The sequence below is a fragment of the Xenopus laevis genome, chromosome 7L, assembly GCF_017654675.1.
Source record: "Xenopus laevis strain J_2021 chromosome 7L, Xenopus_laevis_v10.1, whole genome shotgun sequence".
NCBI classification, from domain to species: Eukaryota; Metazoa; Chordata; class Amphibia; order Anura; family Pipidae; genus Xenopus; species Xenopus laevis.
In genome coordinates this window covers 132,591,291-132,612,193 of record NC_054383.1, presented here as the reverse complement: position 1 = coordinate 132,612,193, position 20,903 = coordinate 132,591,291, and the positions used below count along the sequence as shown (strand labels likewise).

General features: G+C 39.0%; 1 protein-coding gene across 1 annotated transcript; it reads left to right on the top strand.

The window, feature by feature from the left end:
• The first annotated feature begins 1,269 nt into the window (after nucleotides 1-1,269).
• LOC121395668 (phospholipase A2 inhibitor and Ly6/PLAUR domain-containing protein-like) lies at nucleotides 1,270-9,155 on the top strand. The gene is made up of 5 exons (XM_041569766.1): nucleotides 1,270-1,385; nucleotides 4,064-4,180; nucleotides 4,462-4,608; nucleotides 7,578-7,712; nucleotides 8,766-9,155. Exons 1-5 carry the CDS (start codon nucleotides 1,340-1,342, stop codon nucleotides 9,110-9,112), a joined length of 792 nt encoding a protein of 263 aa, XP_041425700.1. The 5' UTR covers nucleotides 1,270-1,339; the 3' UTR covers nucleotides 9,113-9,155.
• Nucleotides 9,156-20,903: the final 11,748 nt, after the last annotated feature.

Sequence of the window (20,903 nt, the reverse complement as noted above, 5' to 3'; positions counted from 1 at the left end):
TGCGATTTACTCAAAAGTATATTACTAGAGACAATTTTTCATTTTTAGGGACAAATTTCCTCAAATGTGAAGGGAAGTTATGAAGAGAAAAGTTTCAAGCAAAACAGGATACATTGTATTGAGTTCCTGTGAATTGTATTACAATGTTGTGGTTAAAGAGACATTTACGAATTTCAGTATTTGGACAGAAAAAAAAGATATATATATATATATATATATATATCTATATATATATATATATATATATATATGCTAATATATATATATATATATATATATATATATGCTTAGCATCTATGGTTTCTCGAAAATATTTTTTGAGCCAACAAAATGTAATGGCAGATAGAAGTCTACTGACTATGGGTTGGAGTTTTCTGAGCCAACAAAGTGTCCTGGCAGATAGAAGTCTACTGACTATGGGTTGGAGTTTTCTGAACCAACAAAGTGTCCTGGCCTATAGAAGTCTACTGACTATGGGTTGGAGTTTTCTAGGCCAACAAAGTGTCCTGGCAGATAGAAGTCTACTGACTATGGGTTGGAGTTTTCTGAGCCAACAAAGTGTCCTGGCAGATAGAAGTCTACTGACTATGGGTTTGAGTTTTCTGAGCCAACAAAGTGCCCTGGCAGATGGAAGTCTACTGACTATGGGTTGGAGTTTTCTGAGCCAACAAAGTGTCCTGGCAGATAGAAGTCTACTGACTATGGGTTGGAGTTTTCTGAGCCAACAAAGTGTCCTGGCCTATAGAAGTCTACTGACTATGGGTTGGAGTTTTCTAGGCCAACAAAGTGTCCTGGCAGATAGAAGTCTACTGAGTATGTTGGTTCTAACTAACCCTACCATAAAGTAAGTAATGTACAGAAAAGTAAAAACACCACATGAAGGCCCAGTGTGATGATTGTAGAAAAAAATAAGGTTGCCTCTTCCCCTAATAACTTTCTGTTCCAGGCACATGGCCAATTTTGGCTTCTCACAACTGGGACTGGGGTCTGCACCATCTTTAAGTCCTCTCCTAATTGTTTAAAATTAGCACTTACAAGGCCATAGCATATTATCTCTGTACAGCAAACCAGCACATCATACCATGTGGCACCTACTCAGTGATCTAATGATAACCTTAGTCACATGTAACATCAGTTTATCTGTATGCATCTGAAGGTTGGAGATTATGGAGAAACCCAGAATTAAATTAAAACCAGAAATGCTCTGGCTTGTTTATGACTAATATTCCCTCCCCAGCTACACCTACAACTGGAATCATCAATTAAACCTCTCTTTCAAGCTGAATCCTCTCACTTGGCATCACTGTCAGTATCACTATTGTTGTGGAACCTGCTAATAATGATATTCGTATTGGGGCTCCTGCTCTCGGTTGTTGTGTCAACAGGTAAGAAATCACATTTTCAAACTATTTATACAGGGGTTATCTATTGAGTGGTCATAGTTATACTTTGATATACTTTTTTGTCCAGGAACCCCCATATTTTCCCAGCAGACCCATTTTTTTAAGGTCTAAAATTGAGAAGGATGAAATGGTCTCCCTGCTGTGGGTCACAATATCAGTTTGGATAAACTGGTAAACTGTAAGTTTACATGTAAAGATGTTGTTGCTGAGCTGAAAAAACCCCAGAGAAAGAAAAATGATATTTCCCCTTTTCTTGTGTTCCTGTTCCTACCTTAGGGGCAACACTATATGTTTTTGCACATTAAAGGGCAAGACTTATGCAAAAAAGAAATTAGCTTCTTGACTTGTTCTTCTTGACTGTTGCCTTGACCAGTGATGTGCTGGGCAGTACTTGGGAGAGAAACAGTAAAGGAATGAACACAAATGTTTATGTATATATTTGTGTGGTGCAAAATGAATAGTTGAATTCTGGCCTTTGAAGAGGCTACAGTAACATAAGCACGTGGAGAAAAGGGCAGACTTTGGAGTTCACATTAAACAAATTGCTGCAATTTGCTTTCACAAAAAACAAACTCCTTTCATTATTCATGTGCAACTCCCATTGATCAATTGATCTCACTTTCTCCAACTACTAGGTTTGGAATCTTGGTTACCTGATCTCTAAATACTTTTTTCCTAGTGTGCTACAATAATAAGACATTGCATACCTTGCATACATTAGATGCTTTTACTGTTGGATTATCTTACTCCTAGCTACAGTAGGATTTGGATTTTTCTCCCTGCCTTGTCCATATCTATCACCTGATATTTCCAGAATCTATGATCACATTTCTTCCTTCACTTGTTTCTGCATTGCTGGTTGCACCAACAGCAGAAACATCAACAACCAAACTGTCAAAAACAATGAAATTATCATTGTAGACTGTCATAGTTGGCATTGTTTGTTTCTCTGGAGAAAAGGCACTTGTAAGGGGAGATGATTACTCTTAGAGGATAGTCTACAACATAGAAGCTTTTCTCCCATAGAAAATAACAAAGAACCAGAGGCCACTCCTTTAGACTTCAGGAGCTCAACTTACATTTGAAGCCACATAGGTGGTACTTCACAGTGGGGACAGTGATGTTGGGATAACTGATTCTATTAATGCTTGGAAGATTTCCTTAAAAAGCATAATATCCAAGGCTAATATGGTCTCAACTTCTACAGTTTAATTTAGATACTGTATGTGTGTATAGATCTTATATTCCGAATGCTGCCGCCAGGCTCATTCATCCATCTCACCGCTCAACATCAGCTGCTCCCATATGTATGTCCCTTCACTGGTTTCCAATCTCTTCTAGAATCAAATTCAAATTACTAACACTCACATTCAAGGCCCTTAACAATGAAGCCCCTCCCTATATATCATCTCTAATCTCCAAATACACTCCTTCACACAACCTTCGATCTGCTTCTGACCTTCGCCTCACTTCTCCTCTCATCACTTCTGCCCATTCTCATCTACAAGACTTCTCTCTGGCTTCTGCTTTTCTCTGGAACTCTCTGCCTCGAGCTGTCAGACTTTCTCCTTCTCTCCAAACTTTCAAACACTCCTTAAAGACCCACCTGTTTAAAGAAGCTTATTCATTGTATCAAAAATCACAAAATTGTATCCTAACTTTTAGTTTGTAAACTCTCATGTGTAGGGTACAAAAGAACTACCAGAAGAGTTATATTGTGTCGCGCCATCCATAATGGATGGTAGTTCTTTTGTAAAATTTTTTGGAGTTGTCTGCACATCCATTTTCCTTCAATTTCAATAATGATATGTTAGAAGGTGCAGAGTAAAAAAGATCAACAGTTTTTGATTTAATTCTTATGTGTAAGACCCTCTAATCCTATCGTACTCTATAAAGCCTTGTTTGTTATTTACCATTTATTCCCTGTTTGTTATAACTACTGTAAAGCACTGCGTAACTTGTTGACGCTATATGAATAGATGATGATGATATATGTATGTATATATGCACTGGGGGCTTATTTGTAGGGGTTGATCTTGATGGCATTTTTACTTTATTTTAACCCAAACTAACTATAGAAAAAAAATTAGAAATGTTGTTTTTGTTGTAGGCAATATACAGATCTTTTACAACAGTCAAACCATGAAATAAAAAAAGAAGGTGTCATTGTTGTGCATGGATGTGAGAAAAGGTTCTCCTTAGGGCCATGGTAGAGCTGGTGCATTATAGCCATCTATAAAACTACAAAAAATGGCTCCTCAACATTCTGCTTAAACTAAATGCAAGAAAAACCTGGCCAAACCAAGCCAAATGCAATGGATTTGCTCATGACATTAGGACCTGCCTTATACAGTATTTCCATCCAAAAGCTCATAAGAATATACAATGTAAATAAAGCAGTTATGATGAAAAACAAATTAAAAATGTAATAAAAAACTTTATCAGAATAATTATGTTCCTGTTATTCAATTTAAAGAGGTCCTTTATTGTTAAAATGCATGGTTTTTCAATATTTACTAAATACACCTCGTGCAGGGTACAATTTATGTTTTGTTGACATTCCTGCTAACTTTTATTTAATATTGTTTCTATATTTTATCCAATCATTCAGCGACTTGTCACATTTTGATATAAACTGCCCTGTGTTTATTTATTTACAGCTTCTTCTCTTTCCTGCATAACTTGCTCTCAGAACAATGCCACGTCTTGCCAAGGATCTAGCATGCTATGTCCCATTGAAACAATTTGTGGCTCATTATCGTTATCCATGACTAAAGGTAATTTGATTTTTTTTTAAAAATTATTTCACTTTATCAGTTGGAAATTTGGAAGTCGAAAAGAAAATATCTTTGGCTTTTGGCCATTGACGGGATGCTGAAAGTTGCCATAAGAGCTAGACATCCCTGGAATAATCAGCATATCTAACATGTGTTACAACCTGTCCATTATACTGTTATGGAATGGTTCTTCTCTAATTCTGGGGCCTAGGGTAAGTGCTGCCTCCACCTCAGCCTAAATCTGGCCCTGCCTAAACCTCCTCCTTCTTTGTTGTTCTTAGATGGACAAACTCAAAGGAATATTGCTAGAGGATGTTTCCAGGAGAAGCAGTGTAATCAAACTATGATATTCCGAATTACTAATGCTACAGGCAAGAACATCATCTCCTGTTGTTCCTCAGACGATTGCACTCCACCTGTTCTCCAATGTAAGTGTCTCTGTGCTCTTTAAAGACAAGTTCTGATGGGTTACCAAAAAGCTGCAGGAGCTAAAGAGTGGAGGAAAATGAAGTTATGTGTTGGTGTGGTACAGTCAGTTAGCAACAAGTGCACTTAATGGGCAATTAATGATATAGGTACCATGGCCCAATGCTGTCCATGCTGTGGGTGTCAGTAGTGCATTGTTGGGTGGAAACAAGTTAAGTTCAAGTGACATCTGTCAGTGACTAACAGCATGAGTGTTTGCAGCCAGAGAAAACGTTAGGTTGAGAAACTTAAAAATTGATTACATTAGCTGTATCAACAACAGTAGGAATAATATAACTATATCTCCCAACAAGGGAAATCAGTGCAGGGCTTCCTACAGGAGCAGGAGAGGGCCACATCTATAGAGGTATTGCCCCAAACCCCCCAAACCCCAAAATGCTCATTCCATTCACTTTTACAATCTAGTTGACAAACATAAGCTTCTTTCAGCTTATTGAATTACATTTCAGGTGCTAGTATAGAGATGGCGTGCTATTTTCGAAGGAAACCGATAAGGTTCTTAGGAGAATTGCTGCTCTCACCTTATGGGAATGAAAAGCCAGGTTGCTCTTGGATTGCAGCCCGGATTGAAACCGAGCATGGAAAGCTGGCCCTCAGCCCGTTTATTTAATGACAAGAAAACCTGATGTATGGCTGCTCCTGTGGGAAAGTGCACTCAGTAACTTCATTAATATTTATTAAATGTTTCATCACCTTTTTCAGGTGTTGGACATGTGGGTGTGGTGCCATGGAAGACTTTTCTTGTACTGTGTTATCTTTGAAACAACCCTCAACAACAATAGGCGTTAGACTTATGAAATAGATTGTTTCCAGCATTTGGCAGCACTATATTCATGAAAGGTGGGTAGGAGAGGCACATAATCATCCCCCTACTAGCCCCAAACTTGTGCACATGTCTATGGGGCAAATTTACTTGGCTACGCCGCACTTCACCAGGCATCAATTCGCCAGGGCTGCGCAAATTCACGAAGGTCCGAAGTTGCGCACAAGTTACCGTTCATTTGCGAAGTTGCGCTAGCGATGTTACGATCAACGGTTCGAAGTTACGCTAGCGAAGGCAAATTTGCATACGGCGTGCAGTTAAAGTACAATGGACGTATATGCAGCAGCAAATACATGACACTATACAAGGCCAGGGAACCTTAATAAATGTGTTCTAATGCCCTACACATGTGTCCACAGTATAGTTTAGGTGCCATGTGTTATCAAATGTAGGGGGGAAGGAGGGTACCCTAAATACCCTAAGTACCCTATAATAAGTAAAAGACACCAGTGTTTTTTTTTTAGACTTTTTTTGTACCATCCCTATCTACTCTATTGCACTTCGCCTCGTCTGGCGCAAGAGGTAACGTTCACAAAAATCCACAACTTAGTGAACTAGTGTAGTTATGTTCCTTCACCAGAGAGCAACTTCGCCTGGCGTAAGGGTGCAAAGTAGTATTAGAGTAGGTCCACTTCGCTAGCGAATTTAAGCCAGCACCTGTTAGTAAATCAGTGAAGTGGCAAAATGACGTCATGCTGGCGAATTTTCACAAGCGTTAGCCACTTCGCCCTTTAGTAAATTTGCCCCATGCCTCTATGGGTGCTGATAAACACAGGGTTGCCTTGTGCCACCCCACTCTTCATTCTACACCTAGGACCGGATTCAAAATTACAACAAGACCAGACCCTGGAAAAAAAGTGTGTGTTTGAACCACCAGGGCACATGATTTTTCATCCCTTAGTTTTCTGCATCTGTGGTCAAAGTAAATTACCGCTAATTTGATATTTATTGTTGGTCAGCCTGGGCACAGTGCAGATCATATAGTAAGGTCTTGCCCTTTTGGTTTTTTTATTCACTAATTGACCTTTCCAGGAGACATAAGAATATCCCTTGGGATACAGGTTTAATCTGCAAGACAACGATACATATGATGATTCTAGGCATTTAGTTGACCAGGCAATAAACCTGTGGGAGGGTAACTGCTGCAAATTTCTCCTCCTTGAGTTGAACATCAATAGCTTGAGGCATATGCTTTGCATTCCTTTTTGGCAAATGAGAAAATACAAAGCCATTGGCATTAATACTCCAAGTACAATGATGGTCCAAGGGCTGGACCAATTACCTTTTTTTGGAGACAAAAATTAGTTTCAGTCTCCTGAAGAAACATTGGAAACAGTTTTCATGGTCTACGTAGGAATTATTGAGATAATATTTGAACTTTATGAACGAGTGTCTTTTTTCCAAAATTTAGCTACCACATAGACCTTTAATTTACACTAACAAGCCAGAAACAACTTCAGGACATGTCTTAGGTCTACTATTAGTATCATAAGCCTCTCCCTTTTTACCCCAAAATACCCAGTTGGGTTTCAATGGATTTATTTAGCAAATCTCATAGGCTATGGTAATTATAGGCAAGATTCTGAACTGGATACCCAACAGTGCCCCCCTTGTTTGCTGGGTGTTTTACTTTTTACAAATCTAAGCAAAACTGTTGCTATGCACAAAGCCTGAGTTCTTTCCAACCGCTCCTTCCCTGTCAGTGACCTCTTTGATACCTGGAAAGAATTACTGTCGCCCTCCAGGTATTGTTGTATAATTTGTGCAAAAGGTAAAGGCATGATAACCACCAGGACTAGTACATATTCAAAGACCCCAAGACATATATGGGTGCAACTCTGGTGTGTACATCATCCAATAGTGTTACCAAGCAGCCTAATGACCTGCATTCATCTGCTTTCAGCTGCTATTGGCACTGTTCACTTAAACCCAAAAAGCACTGTACTGAGCTCCACTGTATCCGCACCAGTATAACCACTGCGCATTAGACTCCCAGCCATATATAAATTATCAAAGAGAATATAAAGTATTTATAACATTTAAAATCTAAACACCTAATGTTTAATTGTTAATCTTTCTTGCTTACAGTACCAGATGATAACAACCTGCCCAATGGCATGACTTGCCCAACTTGTTTCTCCGATCAATCTAACGATTGTATTGTCAGTGGGACAATAAACTGTGCCGGGACGGAGACCCAGTGCGCCTCTGTTAAACTGTCAGGTAAATACAAAAAAACTGCAGCCAACAGTAACATAGAAACATGACTTTATTGGTGTTTGTGTAGATCGTCTATTAACCACTTCTTATACGCCTGCTGGCCAGAAGATGATGCAGGCCCTTTGCTGGTGCCGGTGTGACATGGTTAAAGAGATAATTATCATTTTAAAGAGAAATTAAAAGGGATGCCCCTTTTACATTTTATATTTGTATTTAATTTATTCTGTTACTTAATATATCCAGATTTCATCAAATCGCATTACAACCGATGACAAGTTGTATCGTTTCCCTCTTAAGAGCTAAATATCCTGCAGTGATGTGGACAATAGGTTTTAAGTAGGACCTCTGGAAAATTCTGTCTTCATTTTAACAGAGAAGCCTCTTTATATTGAGCTGCTCTTAACCTATAAAAATAACCAGCTCTAGCGGGGGGGGGAGGGAGAGGTCTGTTTATACAGAGGCTTCTCATTGGGCTGCTGGCTTGATTCATTTTGATCCTTGGGATCATGGAGTAGAATGTGGATTTAGATTCATTAGTTATCAAAACCCATAGATATTCACAAATGAAAGAAATAGGCAAAACTATGTTCAACACAAGCCCTATTCATTGAACCAATGCATTGCTGAAAATATTCGACACAAATCCACAGAAATTGATTCAGAAAGGATGAACAGAGAAGGACTCTGAAACTTGCTTGGTCCAAATCACCTCTATTATACGTATAAAAAGAAAGCTCTAAATACTGTGTATACAGCTCTCCAAACACGGAGACATGGCAATCCAGAATCTGAGCCAGGCCAATAACTAGATTTATCTGTTTGAAGGCAACACAATAGGGCACATTTGCTACCCCCTGGCCAGAGTGTAAGAGCACTAATTGGTGCAAGACTGAATCCCTTGATCGAGTTGCATTAGAAGTTGGGGGGGGGTCACCAACTTGCCTCCCCCTATCTGTACTTTATGAGTGTTTGCAATTTAGATCAAAATCAGCCTTGGTTCTATTTGCATTAAAGGTCATATATTAATAATACTTTTCCTATGGTTTTTATTGTCAGGACCCTTAACAGGAACAGTCTCATTCCAAGGTTGCGCAAACGTCAATCTCTGTACATACGCCAATCACACTGTGAATGCCTCAACCAGCTCCAATTTCTGCTCCAATGCTACTAACATGAACACCACCACTGGAATCACAGAAAGCAATTCTACAACCACCATTGGAAATAATATAAATACAACTGGGTCTTCTAATACCAATAACACATTTGGCTATTCAACTTACATTCCTTTTACTATTACTAGTGATATTAAGGAAGATGCTGGAAATGGCTGCGGTGGACTTCAGGGGGACTTTTTATTGGCAGCCGCTCTTTTTTTTGTATTGATGAACCTATTATCTTAAAGGGATACTCTCGGGAAAATTTTTTTTTTCAAAATGAATCAGTTAATAGTGCTGCTCCAGCAGAATTCTGCACTGAAATCCATTTCTCAAAAGAGCAAACAGATTTTTTTATTTTCAATTTTGAAATCTGACATGGGGCTAGACATATTGTCAATTTCCCAGCTGCCCCAAGTCATGTGACTTGTGCTCTGATAAACTTCAATCACTCTTTACTTCTGTACTGCAAGTTGGAGTGATATCACCCCCCCTCCCTTTTCCCCACCAGCAGCCAAATAAAAGAACAATGGGAAGGTAACCAGATAACAGCTCCCTAACACAAGATAACAGCTGCCTGGTAGATCTAAGAACAACACTCAATAGTAAAAACCCATGTCTCACTGAGACACATTCAGTTACATTGAGAAGGAAAAACAGCAGCCTTCCAGAAAGCATTTGTCTCCTAAAGTGCAGGCACAAGTCACATGACCGGGGGCAGCTGGGAAATTGGCAATATGTCTAGCCCCATGTCAGATTTCAAAATTGAATATAAAAAATCTGTTTGCTCTTTTGAGAAATGGATTTCTGTGCAGAATTCTGCTGGAGTAGCACTATTCACTGGTGGGTTTTGAAAAAAACATGTTTTCCGATCCCTTTAAATACAATCAGGATTATGATGATGATGATATGTATTCAGGTGGGTCAGTAGCAACCAATAAAAAATATGATTTAATTAATGTCTTAGACCAGTTAAATCTACTTTAACTGCTAAATGGTTTCTATGGGTTGCTACACTGGGGTCACCTCTGTCTAATTTGCTACAAAATATCACGTTAAAACGACTGTTCTTTAGGGGCAAACACAAATGTTTTATAAGGTTATTCCACTTTCTGTCAAACCCTGTGACACTGTTACCTCAACATTGTATATTTGAGATGGATTAAAGGTGTTTATTATAATCATATGTGTCAGGGACTATACAAGGCTCCTTATACTGTGAAAATATTCTATGATTGGTCTAGTAACCCATAACAGCCAATCAGATGGTTGCTTCAAACATCAGCCCAGTGCCGTCTGACTTGGACACTTGGGGCTCAGCAGAAAGCGATGACAAGAGCCCCTGTTTTAATTGTGGTTCTATGAGTCTCTCAGAAGTAATTCAAACACACCAGCTACGTATAAGCAAAGGTTTATTACATACATAGAATGAAGAAGATATACATTACCTTGTGAGCAAAGTATGCAAGCCCCCCCTCTCTGTCTATATGACCCCTGAACAGTCCGCAGATTGAGGCTCAAACGGTCTCCAGAAGACCCTGCGCGGGCACGCGTTATCCCCACAGCCGAATCTCAACTGACCGAATGGAGACCCCCAGTTTATATAGGCTTAGCAAACAATGAGCTCATATAGTAATTTAGTAAGAAGATACAATGATTTGGTTAATAACAGATGTTGCTTCCCATGCGCTCATCAGGATCTGGCCAGACTCCCAACAAGCACATCCGAAGCAGAGATCTTATCTAAGCTAACTGGTAGCTGAATAGCATATTGTGCCCCTATCTATAATAAAGAAGAGTCTGATAAGGGCTTCAGAAATCATAAGCATATTAGATAATATTATAAGAATATCCAGAATAAAGAACAAGTATTAAGTCATCGAGTTAGTTAGTTCCCATGACTTCTCTTGCACAAAGCTTCATTATACAGAATTATAGATTATAAGGCCATACTATGATACAAAGCTTTGTTATACACAAGTATACGTTATAAAGCTGTCTTTTTACACTATGAGGCAAATTCACTAAGATGCAAAGTTGCGCCAGGCGCAACTTCGCCACACTTCGCCAGGCGTAGTTTCGCCAGCGGTTCGCAAATTCACTAAAATCCGAAGTTGCGCACAGGGGTAGCGTAAGGTTGCGGAGTTGCGCTAGCGTTGTTTCGCTATATAAAGCGAAGTTGCGCTCGCGAAGGCTAATTTGCATACGGCGCAAAAAGGAACACGTATCTGCACTACAAATGCCTAGAAAACCTTCAAATCTGCAAATAAAAATTTTATTTTGCCCTACACATGTGCCCACTGTCTAGGTAAGTTGCCATGAGTCAGGAAATGTAGGGGGGAGGAAGGGGAGCCCCAAAAAAATTTTCAATCTTTTTCAGCCTATCACCCGTCATGTAGAAAACAGGCCAGCGTTTTTTGGGAATTAGAAAAAATTTTGACTTTTTTTGAAACAATCCCTATCTACTCTATTGCGCTTCGCCTGGTCTGAGGTGGCGAAGGAAGTCTAGCGTAAAAGGTAGCGTTCGCTACACTGTGCAAGTTAGTGAATTTGCGTAGTTTCGTCGCTAGTGAAGATTCGCCTGGCGTAAGGTTGCGAAGTAACGCTAGCGAAACTACGCCAGCGTTCGTTAGTGAATTTGCGCAGTAGCGAAAATGGCCAATGCTAGCGAATTAACGCTAGCGTTCGGTGCTTCGCGCTTTAGTGAATTTGCCCCCAAATTGGGCTCAACATACGACATTGGGTTCAACAGTAGCACAGTTCTTTGTGTTATATTTTTATACAGTTCTTTATTAAAGTATTGCCATGAGCTATTGGGTTTAATCAGAGTATTACCATGAGCCATTATTGAAAAAATTCCTATTAATACAGCCCCCAAATAATTTCAATATTTTTTCTCGTTTAAATGCAGCAAAATATATCACGTATGCCAAGTAATGACCTTCATGCTTAAATTGGTTTATTCCATGGTGAACTTCAAGTAGATATTGGTTAATGGGCACATGGCTTAAAAGGGTGTGGAAAGAGCTAAGATCACTACAGGTAAAGCTGGATTCAGGATAAACATTATATGGTGCTACAGGGCCAAGGGACCTATAGGAATATTATATACTACACTGGCCAAGACTGTGAGAAGTGGAACTCAAAATCCTGCCAACATCATTATTCCACGCTCATTTAAAGGCATGGGGTGCTATTTGTCTGAGATGTACCAAGAAAGAGTATCTTACACTATGGGGCACATTTACTAAGGGTCAAATATCGAGGGTTAATAAACCCTCGAATTCGACCCTTGATGTAAAATCCTACGAATTCGAAATCAAATGATTTACCGCAAATCCTACGAATGAGTGATCAAAGGAAAAATCGTTCGATTGAACGATTCAAAGGATTTTAATCGATCGATCGAACGATTTTCCTTTGATCAAAAAAACCTTAGAAAAGTGATGGGGAAGGTCCCCATAGGCTAACATTGGACCTCGGTACGTTTAAACTGCTGAAGTATGTAGTCAAAGTTTTTTTTAAAGAGACAGAACTTCGACTATCGAATGGTTGAATAGTCAAACGATTTTTACTTCGAATCATTTGAATCGAAGTCGTAGTCGAAGGTCGTAGTAGCCTATTTGATGGTTGAAGTACCCAAAAAAATACTTCGAAATTCGAATCCTTCACTTGAGCTTAGTAAATGCGCCCCTTTGTGTGTACTTCGACTTTCGAATGGTCGAATAGTCTAACGATTTTTACTTAGAATCATTCGAATCGAGGTCGAAGTCGTAGTAGCCTATTCGATGGTCGAAGTACCCAAAAAAAATACTTTGAAATTCGAATCCTTCACTTGAGCTTAGTAAATGCGCCCCTTCGTGTGTATGAATAGAGTAGAAGAAGGTAGGTAGAAGGAAAACTGCATGAACTGCAGGGACGGTAGGTAGTAAAGAGTTGGACAGTCTTGGCAAACAATTAAGGATCTAAAATGCATGAATAATTGATAATGAGCACTGCATCCATGATCAGCTGGAGACTTAGCTGAACACATCCGAGCAAGTTCAGTTTAAGCCTGAGACAATGTCTATAGCTTTGCCACTCTGTGTAACTGTACAGTGAGTACATACACACAGTGAGTACATACATACAGTGAGTACATACATACAGTGAGTACATACATACAGTGAGTACATACATACAGTGAGTACATACATACAGTGAGTACATACACACAGTGAGTACATACACACAGTGAGTACATACACACAGTGAGTACATACACACAGTGAGTACATACACACAGTGAGTACATACACACAGTGAGTACATACATACAGTGAGTACATACATACAGTGAGTACATACACACAGTGAGTACATACATACAGTGAGTACATACATACAGTGAGTACATACACACAGTGAGTACATACATACAGTGAGTACATACATACAGTGAGTACATACATACAGTGAGTACATACATACAGTGAGTACATACACACAGTGAGTACATACATACAGTGAGTACATACACACAGTGAGTACATACATACAGTGAGTACATACATACAGTGAGTACATACATACAGTGAGTACATACATACAGTGAGTACATACACACAGTGAGTACATACATACAGTGAGTACATACATACAGTGAGTACATACATATAGTGAGTACATACATACAGTGAGTACATACACACAGTGAGTACATACATACAGTGAGTACATACATACAGTGAGTACATACACACAGTGAGTACATACATACAGTGAGTACATACATACAGTGAGTACATACATACAGTGAGTACATACATACAGTGAGTACATCCTCTGCTGCTCGATGTGCCTTCACCCTAATACATTGTCTCGGCTTGGGTCCAGACAACATTTCATACCAAAATCTGCCAGGAGCATCGAGCTGCAGTGGAGGAGCGGATTGTTGATCTGCATCATCTGGAACCAGCTTTTGTCCCCACATACCATTTCTATGCCCTACTGTTCTCAGTTCTACAGCTCTCTTCTATTCCATGTCCCTAATCTCATGAGCCATTATCTCTACAAATGTGTTTGTTAATCCCCATAGTGGAATGTGCTGCCGGACAGATGAAAGCACTTGGTGTGGATTGTCAAGCAATTTCAGCACTCTGTTCCATCAGAAAACAAACTGAAGATGTTCAATAGACCAGCCAAGCCTGCATGGGGCTAATTTCGGCATGGACATCATTTGCAAAATATTCACAAAATGGGAAAAGTTCCCCACTCATATTAGTCCAATCTTTGCACCCTATTTATTTTATAATCTCTGGAACACTCCAGTGTATTTCTACATTCACTTCTGTTTCCCAACGTCGAAATCACAACTCTTGTGCAAAAATGGGCAAGGATACGCATGTGAGCTTCTTATGGCTAATAAATCACCATTATGGCTTATTGAACTGCCAGAGCTGGGATAAATGCCAATGGGAAAATGGATAGAATTGATTTATTTACTTTTTTTAATTGGCTATTTGCTTCATTTTCTCTAATAGCTTCTAGTGGAGACTATGGGTGCAGAACCCTCTGTATTGTTAATGAAGGAAGAAACAGAACCAGCCGACAAAGAGAGAGGCTGATGCCATGTTCCATCATCCCTCAGCCTGGAGCCCATATTTGTCACCTTATAAGAGCTCAGCTTCTTTACGTCCCAAGGAAGCTTTGGACTAGTTCTTACAAGTGGTAAGAGAATCCTGACCTTTTCCAATGATAGTAAAATACCAGTCTTCTACATTACATGAGAAATTGCTGAGGTTGAATGACCCATCTGATATTTCTTCAAGTAAGAAATTGTATCCTTAACTCTGCCCTTTTTTCAGATCTGTCAGCAAAAGCAAGAGAATGCAGAATCTTCTTGCAGTGGGACTTGTGATATTATTCGGTAAATTTTCATTGTTATTTTATTACTAAAAGTATGCTATCAAAGTATGCTAGCTTAGTTATTTGATCAGAACTTTGCTTCTATTAACATCGTATACCGAGCAGTTAAAGTGGAAGTTGTATTTAGGGGGCAGATTTATCAAGGGTCGAAGTGAATTCGAGGGAATTTTCGAAGTAAAAAAAAAAAATCGAAATTCAAAGTAATTTTTTGGATATTTCGACCATTGAATAGTATACTACGATATCGACTTCGATCGAAGTAAAATAGTTTGATTATTCGACCATTCGATAATAAAACTTTGATTTCAATACTTCGCCAAATTACACCTGCCGAAGTGCTATGTTAGCCTATGGGGACCTTCTAGAGCATTTTTCTACGTTTTTGGAAGTCGAAGTAAAATCATACGATCGATCGCTGAAATCCTTCGAATCTTCGATTCAAAGGATTTAATCGTTCGATCGAACGATTTTACTTCTACCGCAGGATACCCAAATTCGATGAAAAAAAATTTGACTTCAATATTTGAAGTCGAAGTTTTCCAATTCAATGATCGAATTTCGAAGTATTTTTAACTTCGAAATTCGACCCTTGATAAATCTGCCCCTAGATGCTTTATTTACCAAAGTAGCTGGTGCCATTTGAAAGCCCGTGGTTACAGACTAACTTCCCTAAAATAGATTGGGAAATATGGAAATAGTTGCCAAATTGCTTGACTGGGTTGAATCACAGATCATAGAATAATCATGGCGTATACGCAGTTGGATGGATGCGGACTGTAAGAAAACAATTTCTTTACTCAATGAAAAGGAAAATATCAACTTCATCATACTGAAATAAGAAACTTTGTAAATATAATCAAACATTTGGTACCATTTCAGAAATAATTAATTTTATCTTCAATTTTATCTCTCAGCATCTGTTTCCATTTAGTCTTCTTCTTGCATGATTTGGGTGTCAGATTTTGATTGATTGAATAAATTAGATCCAATCTATCATTTGGGAAGGCTCTGTTTATTTAGCAGATAACTCTGATAACTGACTCCAGCATAAACAAAATCTTACAAAATAACTGACTCTGGCTCCTGCAAGTATTTCTGGTGATTTTAAAAGAATGAGCTCTAATAAATCTACTAGGCAAAATGAGCCCCCAAATGACCTAACTGTCATTCAAAATAATAATTTTATAATCCACAGAGCCCCATAAAACATATTATTCTTCTTCCAATAAGGGAACATTGTTTTCATATATCAAAACATGGCAGATGAGAGAGACGCAGAAAGGAAGAGAGATACCCAGACTAAGTCTAAATCAATTTGGGTTTCTACTGCAATTTGTGTTAAACCTAAAGGGTGGTATTTACTAAAATCCAAATTTTTGTCATGGTTTTAATAAAAACAAAATCGACCATCCACAAATTTCTCTTCTTTACTAATATTTGAAATTGAAAAAATTGGATTGAGAAAAAACGTGAAAAATTTGAATCAAGTGACAATCAGAAAAAATTGAGAAATTAGAATTGATGAACATCAATCCAATTTGTTTTATCCGAATGTATTGAGTTTGACACCCAAAATTCTTTGGATTATCATACAAAACCCAGTGTACACCATGTTATTTTCAAACTGGGATAGGGACATCTGCCATTGACTTCTACATGATCGCAGCAGGTTTCAGAGTATTTTCGAATTCTGACTTTTAGCAGCCTCACGGGATAATAAATCTTGAAAAATTAGAGTTACCCCCTCCAGAAATAACACAACTGGATCTTAAATAAATAACCCTTAAATCAAGTATAAAGTATCAAGTATAGCTAAAGAACTCAAACACTCAAATGTTAACCTTTGGCATCTAAAAGCTTGCAAGGTCATGAAGAAGTCAATGGGAGCTGTCCTAGTCCTATTTATTCTTATATTAATTTAATTTTTTTGAGGTCGTAAACTCACTCAAGGTATTCAAGTGTTTCCCACAATTTTATTTTTAAATAAGTTAATACTTACTTTTTTTTTTTTAAATGTGAGTTTATCCGAGTAGAAAAACCTCTAAAATTACACAAATTAAACTTTGATAAATAGGTCTCCAAGCACCCCTTGCGTTGGATTTTCCCCTCAATATTTAGGCTGACTGGTAATATGTATGTTTTTTTATCCTATGGTTACAGCTGCCCCCCTGATCCTTCTGAAGGGAGAAGAACTCAATGACACAAGTAATCATTTCCATAATATTATCATATTAAAAAAGTTTTTAAACATCTTTGCTCAAAATGCAAAGTCTCTCTTAGAAGCAGCTGACCAGTAGTAGATCAAGAATGTTTTTAGTGTTACTAATACAAGTTCCAGAGACAGATTTCCTTGATGTTTGGAAGCTTGGAAAATTTTTTGAGGCAAACTGGAGAGATAGGGAGGTTCTATAGGCTCAAGACAACAGTAGAAGAAATCCATGTTCCTTGTGCTGAGTCTTATTGGAGAGCACATGTATGATGCTTCAAGGGGACAATGTGTGCCCCTAAGCATTCAAGCACATGAATCGTAAATATATGTAGCAATCAGAGAGTTTATTTTTAGATGAGTTTCTCCTTTAAAGGGGGTCTAAATTGAACATGAATTTTCTATATTTTGTGATTTCTGAGATAGAAGCAGCACCCAAAAGTCATTAACATTTGTAATTTATTGTGCTTCCTTTTACAGAATGCCCCGACAACATGCATTATTCTACATGTGGCTCCACTTGTCCTTTGACCTGCGAGAACTTTCGTAGTGGCACAATATGCCGGAATGACTGCGCTGAGGGATGTTTCTGTAACAAAGGATACGTTCTTCATGCAGATATCCCCATGCTTTGTGTGGAAGAGAAGCAGTGCCCCTTATGTGCAGGTACAGGACTTGAGTAAAGGGATCTTTCTATATATTTTATACATATATCCTCCAGAACAGGTATGGGACCTGTTATCCAGAATGGCCGGGACCTGGGGCCTTTCCGGATAACGAATCTTTCTGTAATTCATCTTCATACCTTAAGTCTACTAGAAAATCATGTAAATATTAGGTGGCCGATTTATTAAGGGTCAAAATTCACACTTAATGGGGCAGATTTACTAAGCTCGAGTGAATAGTTTGAATCCAAAAATATTCGAATTTTGAAGTAATTTTTTGGGTACATCGACCATCGAATTGGTCAAATTCGATCGAATGGTTCGAACGATTCAAAGTAAAAATCGTTCGACCATTCGATAATTGAAGTACTGTCTCTTTAAAAAAATCCTTTGACTCAATACTTGGGACATTGTAGATAGGTTTGGGCACTTTTTATGATCGAATAAAAATATTCGATCGATGGCTTAAAATTGTTCGAAACGTTCTATTCAAACTATTTTATCGTTCGATCGAACTATTTTTATTCCATCGTTTGGTCGAACCTTTTGTGCTAAAATCCTTCGATTTTACTTCGAGGGTTTTTTAAGCCTCGAAATTCGACCCTTGATAAATCTGTCCCATAGTGATGGGCAAATTTTGATGCCCACGTCAATTTTGATGCCGGCGTTAAAGTAAGTAGAAATCTGAATAATGTTGACGAGTGACGGTTTTGACGCAAGCAACTTCTCAGACGCGCGTCCAAATTTTTTTTGCCGTTTGGGGATTTTCAGCGGTGAATTTTCGCGTTAGTTTCAGGAATTTATTCACCGGCGGTGAAACGCGCCTGCCAAATTTATTTGCCCATCACTATTCACACATTCTAATTTTAATCCCCCAATTTGAATGTATATTCGAATCTGAGCTTTATCACACGACCATGGAAAAAGTTCTTATTTTAATATTCGCAACCTAAAACCTGTTGAACAATTTGAAAATGTTAATTGCCTTCCTGACATTCGAGGTAACTGAATTTGATTACAATTTTCGGGTCGGGACTATTCGATCGAATATAAGTCATTCAAAATTTTTCTTAAATAACCTCCCAGTCGAATTGTGAGTATATTCGAATTTCTTCAAATGAATTCGAAATTCGACCTTTGAAAATGGGCCTCCAAATAAAGCCAATAGGCTGGTTTTGCTTCCAATAAGGATTTATTATATCTTAGTTGGGATCAAGTACAAGCGACTGTTTTATTATTACACTGAAAAGGTGAAATCATTTGTAAACATTTGGATTATTTGGATAAAATGGAGTCTATGGGAGACGGCCTTTCTGTAATTCTGAGCTTTCTGGATAACGGATCCCATACCTGTATTAATAAAAGATTCTGACGTTATTTAAAACTTTAACATTTCTTTAACATTTGTTGTGTGCTCGTGTGTTTATGTGACAGGAGGTAAGTGCATCTGTGAGCATGAAAAGCGACAGTTCAATAGCTGCGGCAGCCAATGTCCCTTCAACTGCCAAAACCTAAATTTCTTTACTCCCTGCGGAAGAAAATGCGTTGACGGCTGTTTCTGTCAGGAGGGGTATTTCTCTAACAGCCAAGGAGACTGCGTCCTAAAAGATGATTGCAACACTGAATGATTTGCTGCTTGAAAATGAAGGATTTTCTGTGAAAACGCAGCAAATAAAACCCACTCACAAATAAATGCAATATTGGCAGTTTTAACTTTTTATATTCTATTCATCTATTCTATCCTAATCAGAGGCAAAAGTCCCGGCTTCATTATTTGTATAAAATAGGACTGACAAAGTTCTAGAACATGTCACACAGGGTCTGCTGGAAGTCACCCCGTGTGCAGGGATCTACTTTAGAGGGGGGCATGGGAAGGATTGCCGACTTTGGATGCACCACTGGTTATCACATGTAGCACTGAATTATCAATGCCCAGTTCTTTGCAAAATACAAAAACCAGGAGAGTTTGCCAAATTTTCATTTGCATTTTCTACCATGCCAAAATGTTTGTAAGTAAGGCCTTCTGTTTTAGTGAACAACTTAAATTGTGGAAGGGTTCTGCAACCTTGGCTTTAACAGGTGGACATAGGCAAGTGCTCACTATTGGGTTTCTTTGCACATTGCTATAGTGAGTCTTTTTTGCATCTTTGAATATGATTTCTTTAGGCATTCTTTGTAGCAGGGCTGTCCAACTGGTGGCCCACAGCCACCCTTGTGTGGTCCCCCACATGAAAATCTGCCTGCTGTGATTGCTTGTCTTGTGTAAACTTTAAAAGGTATCATTAGTGAGAGATTAACTAACCCCTGCATTGTTTACACCTCAAATTCAGACTTTAAACTCTGGCATTGTTCACACCTGTAAAATACTCTGCCTGCCATATGCTCCCTGTGTGTGCCATACTCTGCCTGTCCTATGCTCTCTGTGTGTCTTACTCTGCCTGCCCTATGCTCCCTGTGTGTGCCATACTCTGCTTGCCCTATACTCCCTGTGTGTGCCATACTCTGCCTGTCCTGTGTGTGTGTCATACTCTGCCTGCCCTATGCTCCCTGTGTGTCATACTCTGCCCGCCCTATACTCCCTGTGTGTGCCATACTCTGCCTGTCCTGTGTGTGTCATACTCTGCCTGCCCTATGGTCCCTATGTGTGCCATACTCTGCTTGCCCTAGGCTCCCTGTGTGTCTCATACTCTGCCTGCCCTATGCTCCCTGTGTGTGCCATACTCTGCCTGCCCTGTGCTCCTTGTGTGCCATTCTCTGCCTGCCCTATGCTCCCCATGTGTGCCATACTCTGCTTGCCCTATACTCCATGTATGTGCCATACTATGCCTGCCCTGTGCTCCTTGTGCGCCATACTCTGCCTGCCCTATGCTCCCTGTGTGTGCCATACTCTGCTTGCCCTATACTCCATGTGTGTGCCATACTATGCCTGCCCTGTGCTCCTTGTGCGCCATTCTCTGCCTGCCATATGCTCCCTGTGTGTGCGCCATACTCTGCCTGCCCTAAGCTTTGTGTGTGCCATACTCTGCCTGCCCTACACTACCTGCGGGACGTGAGCCTGGTAGGGGTTTTTTAGCATTTGGAAATTGTTAGGGGCCCCTAAGGTATTTAATCATGTGATGGGGGTTGCTGTATTATCCACAGGGGAAGAGGAAGATTTAAGGGTACATTTTAATATTACTTAAATTTTTCACAAATAAGTGATATCCCTGCAGTGAGCACCAACCATTTGGTTTTTAATTGTGCTACCACCATTACTGTG

Excerpts from the sequence above, each read along its gene's own strand:
- LOC121395668 (XM_041569766.1), top strand. The coding sequence starts at position 1,340 with ATGATATTCGTATTGGGGCTCCTGCTCTCGGTTGTTGTGTCAACAG. Across the intron at positions 1,386-4,063 it reads CTCGGTTGTTGTGTCAACAG|CTTCTTCTCTTTCCTGCATA; the intron begins GTAAGAAATCAC and ends ATTTATTTACAG. Across the intron at positions 7,713-8,765 it reads CGCCTCTGTTAAACTGTCAG|GACCCTTAACAGGAACAGTC; the intron begins GTAAATACAAAA and ends TTTTATTGTCAG.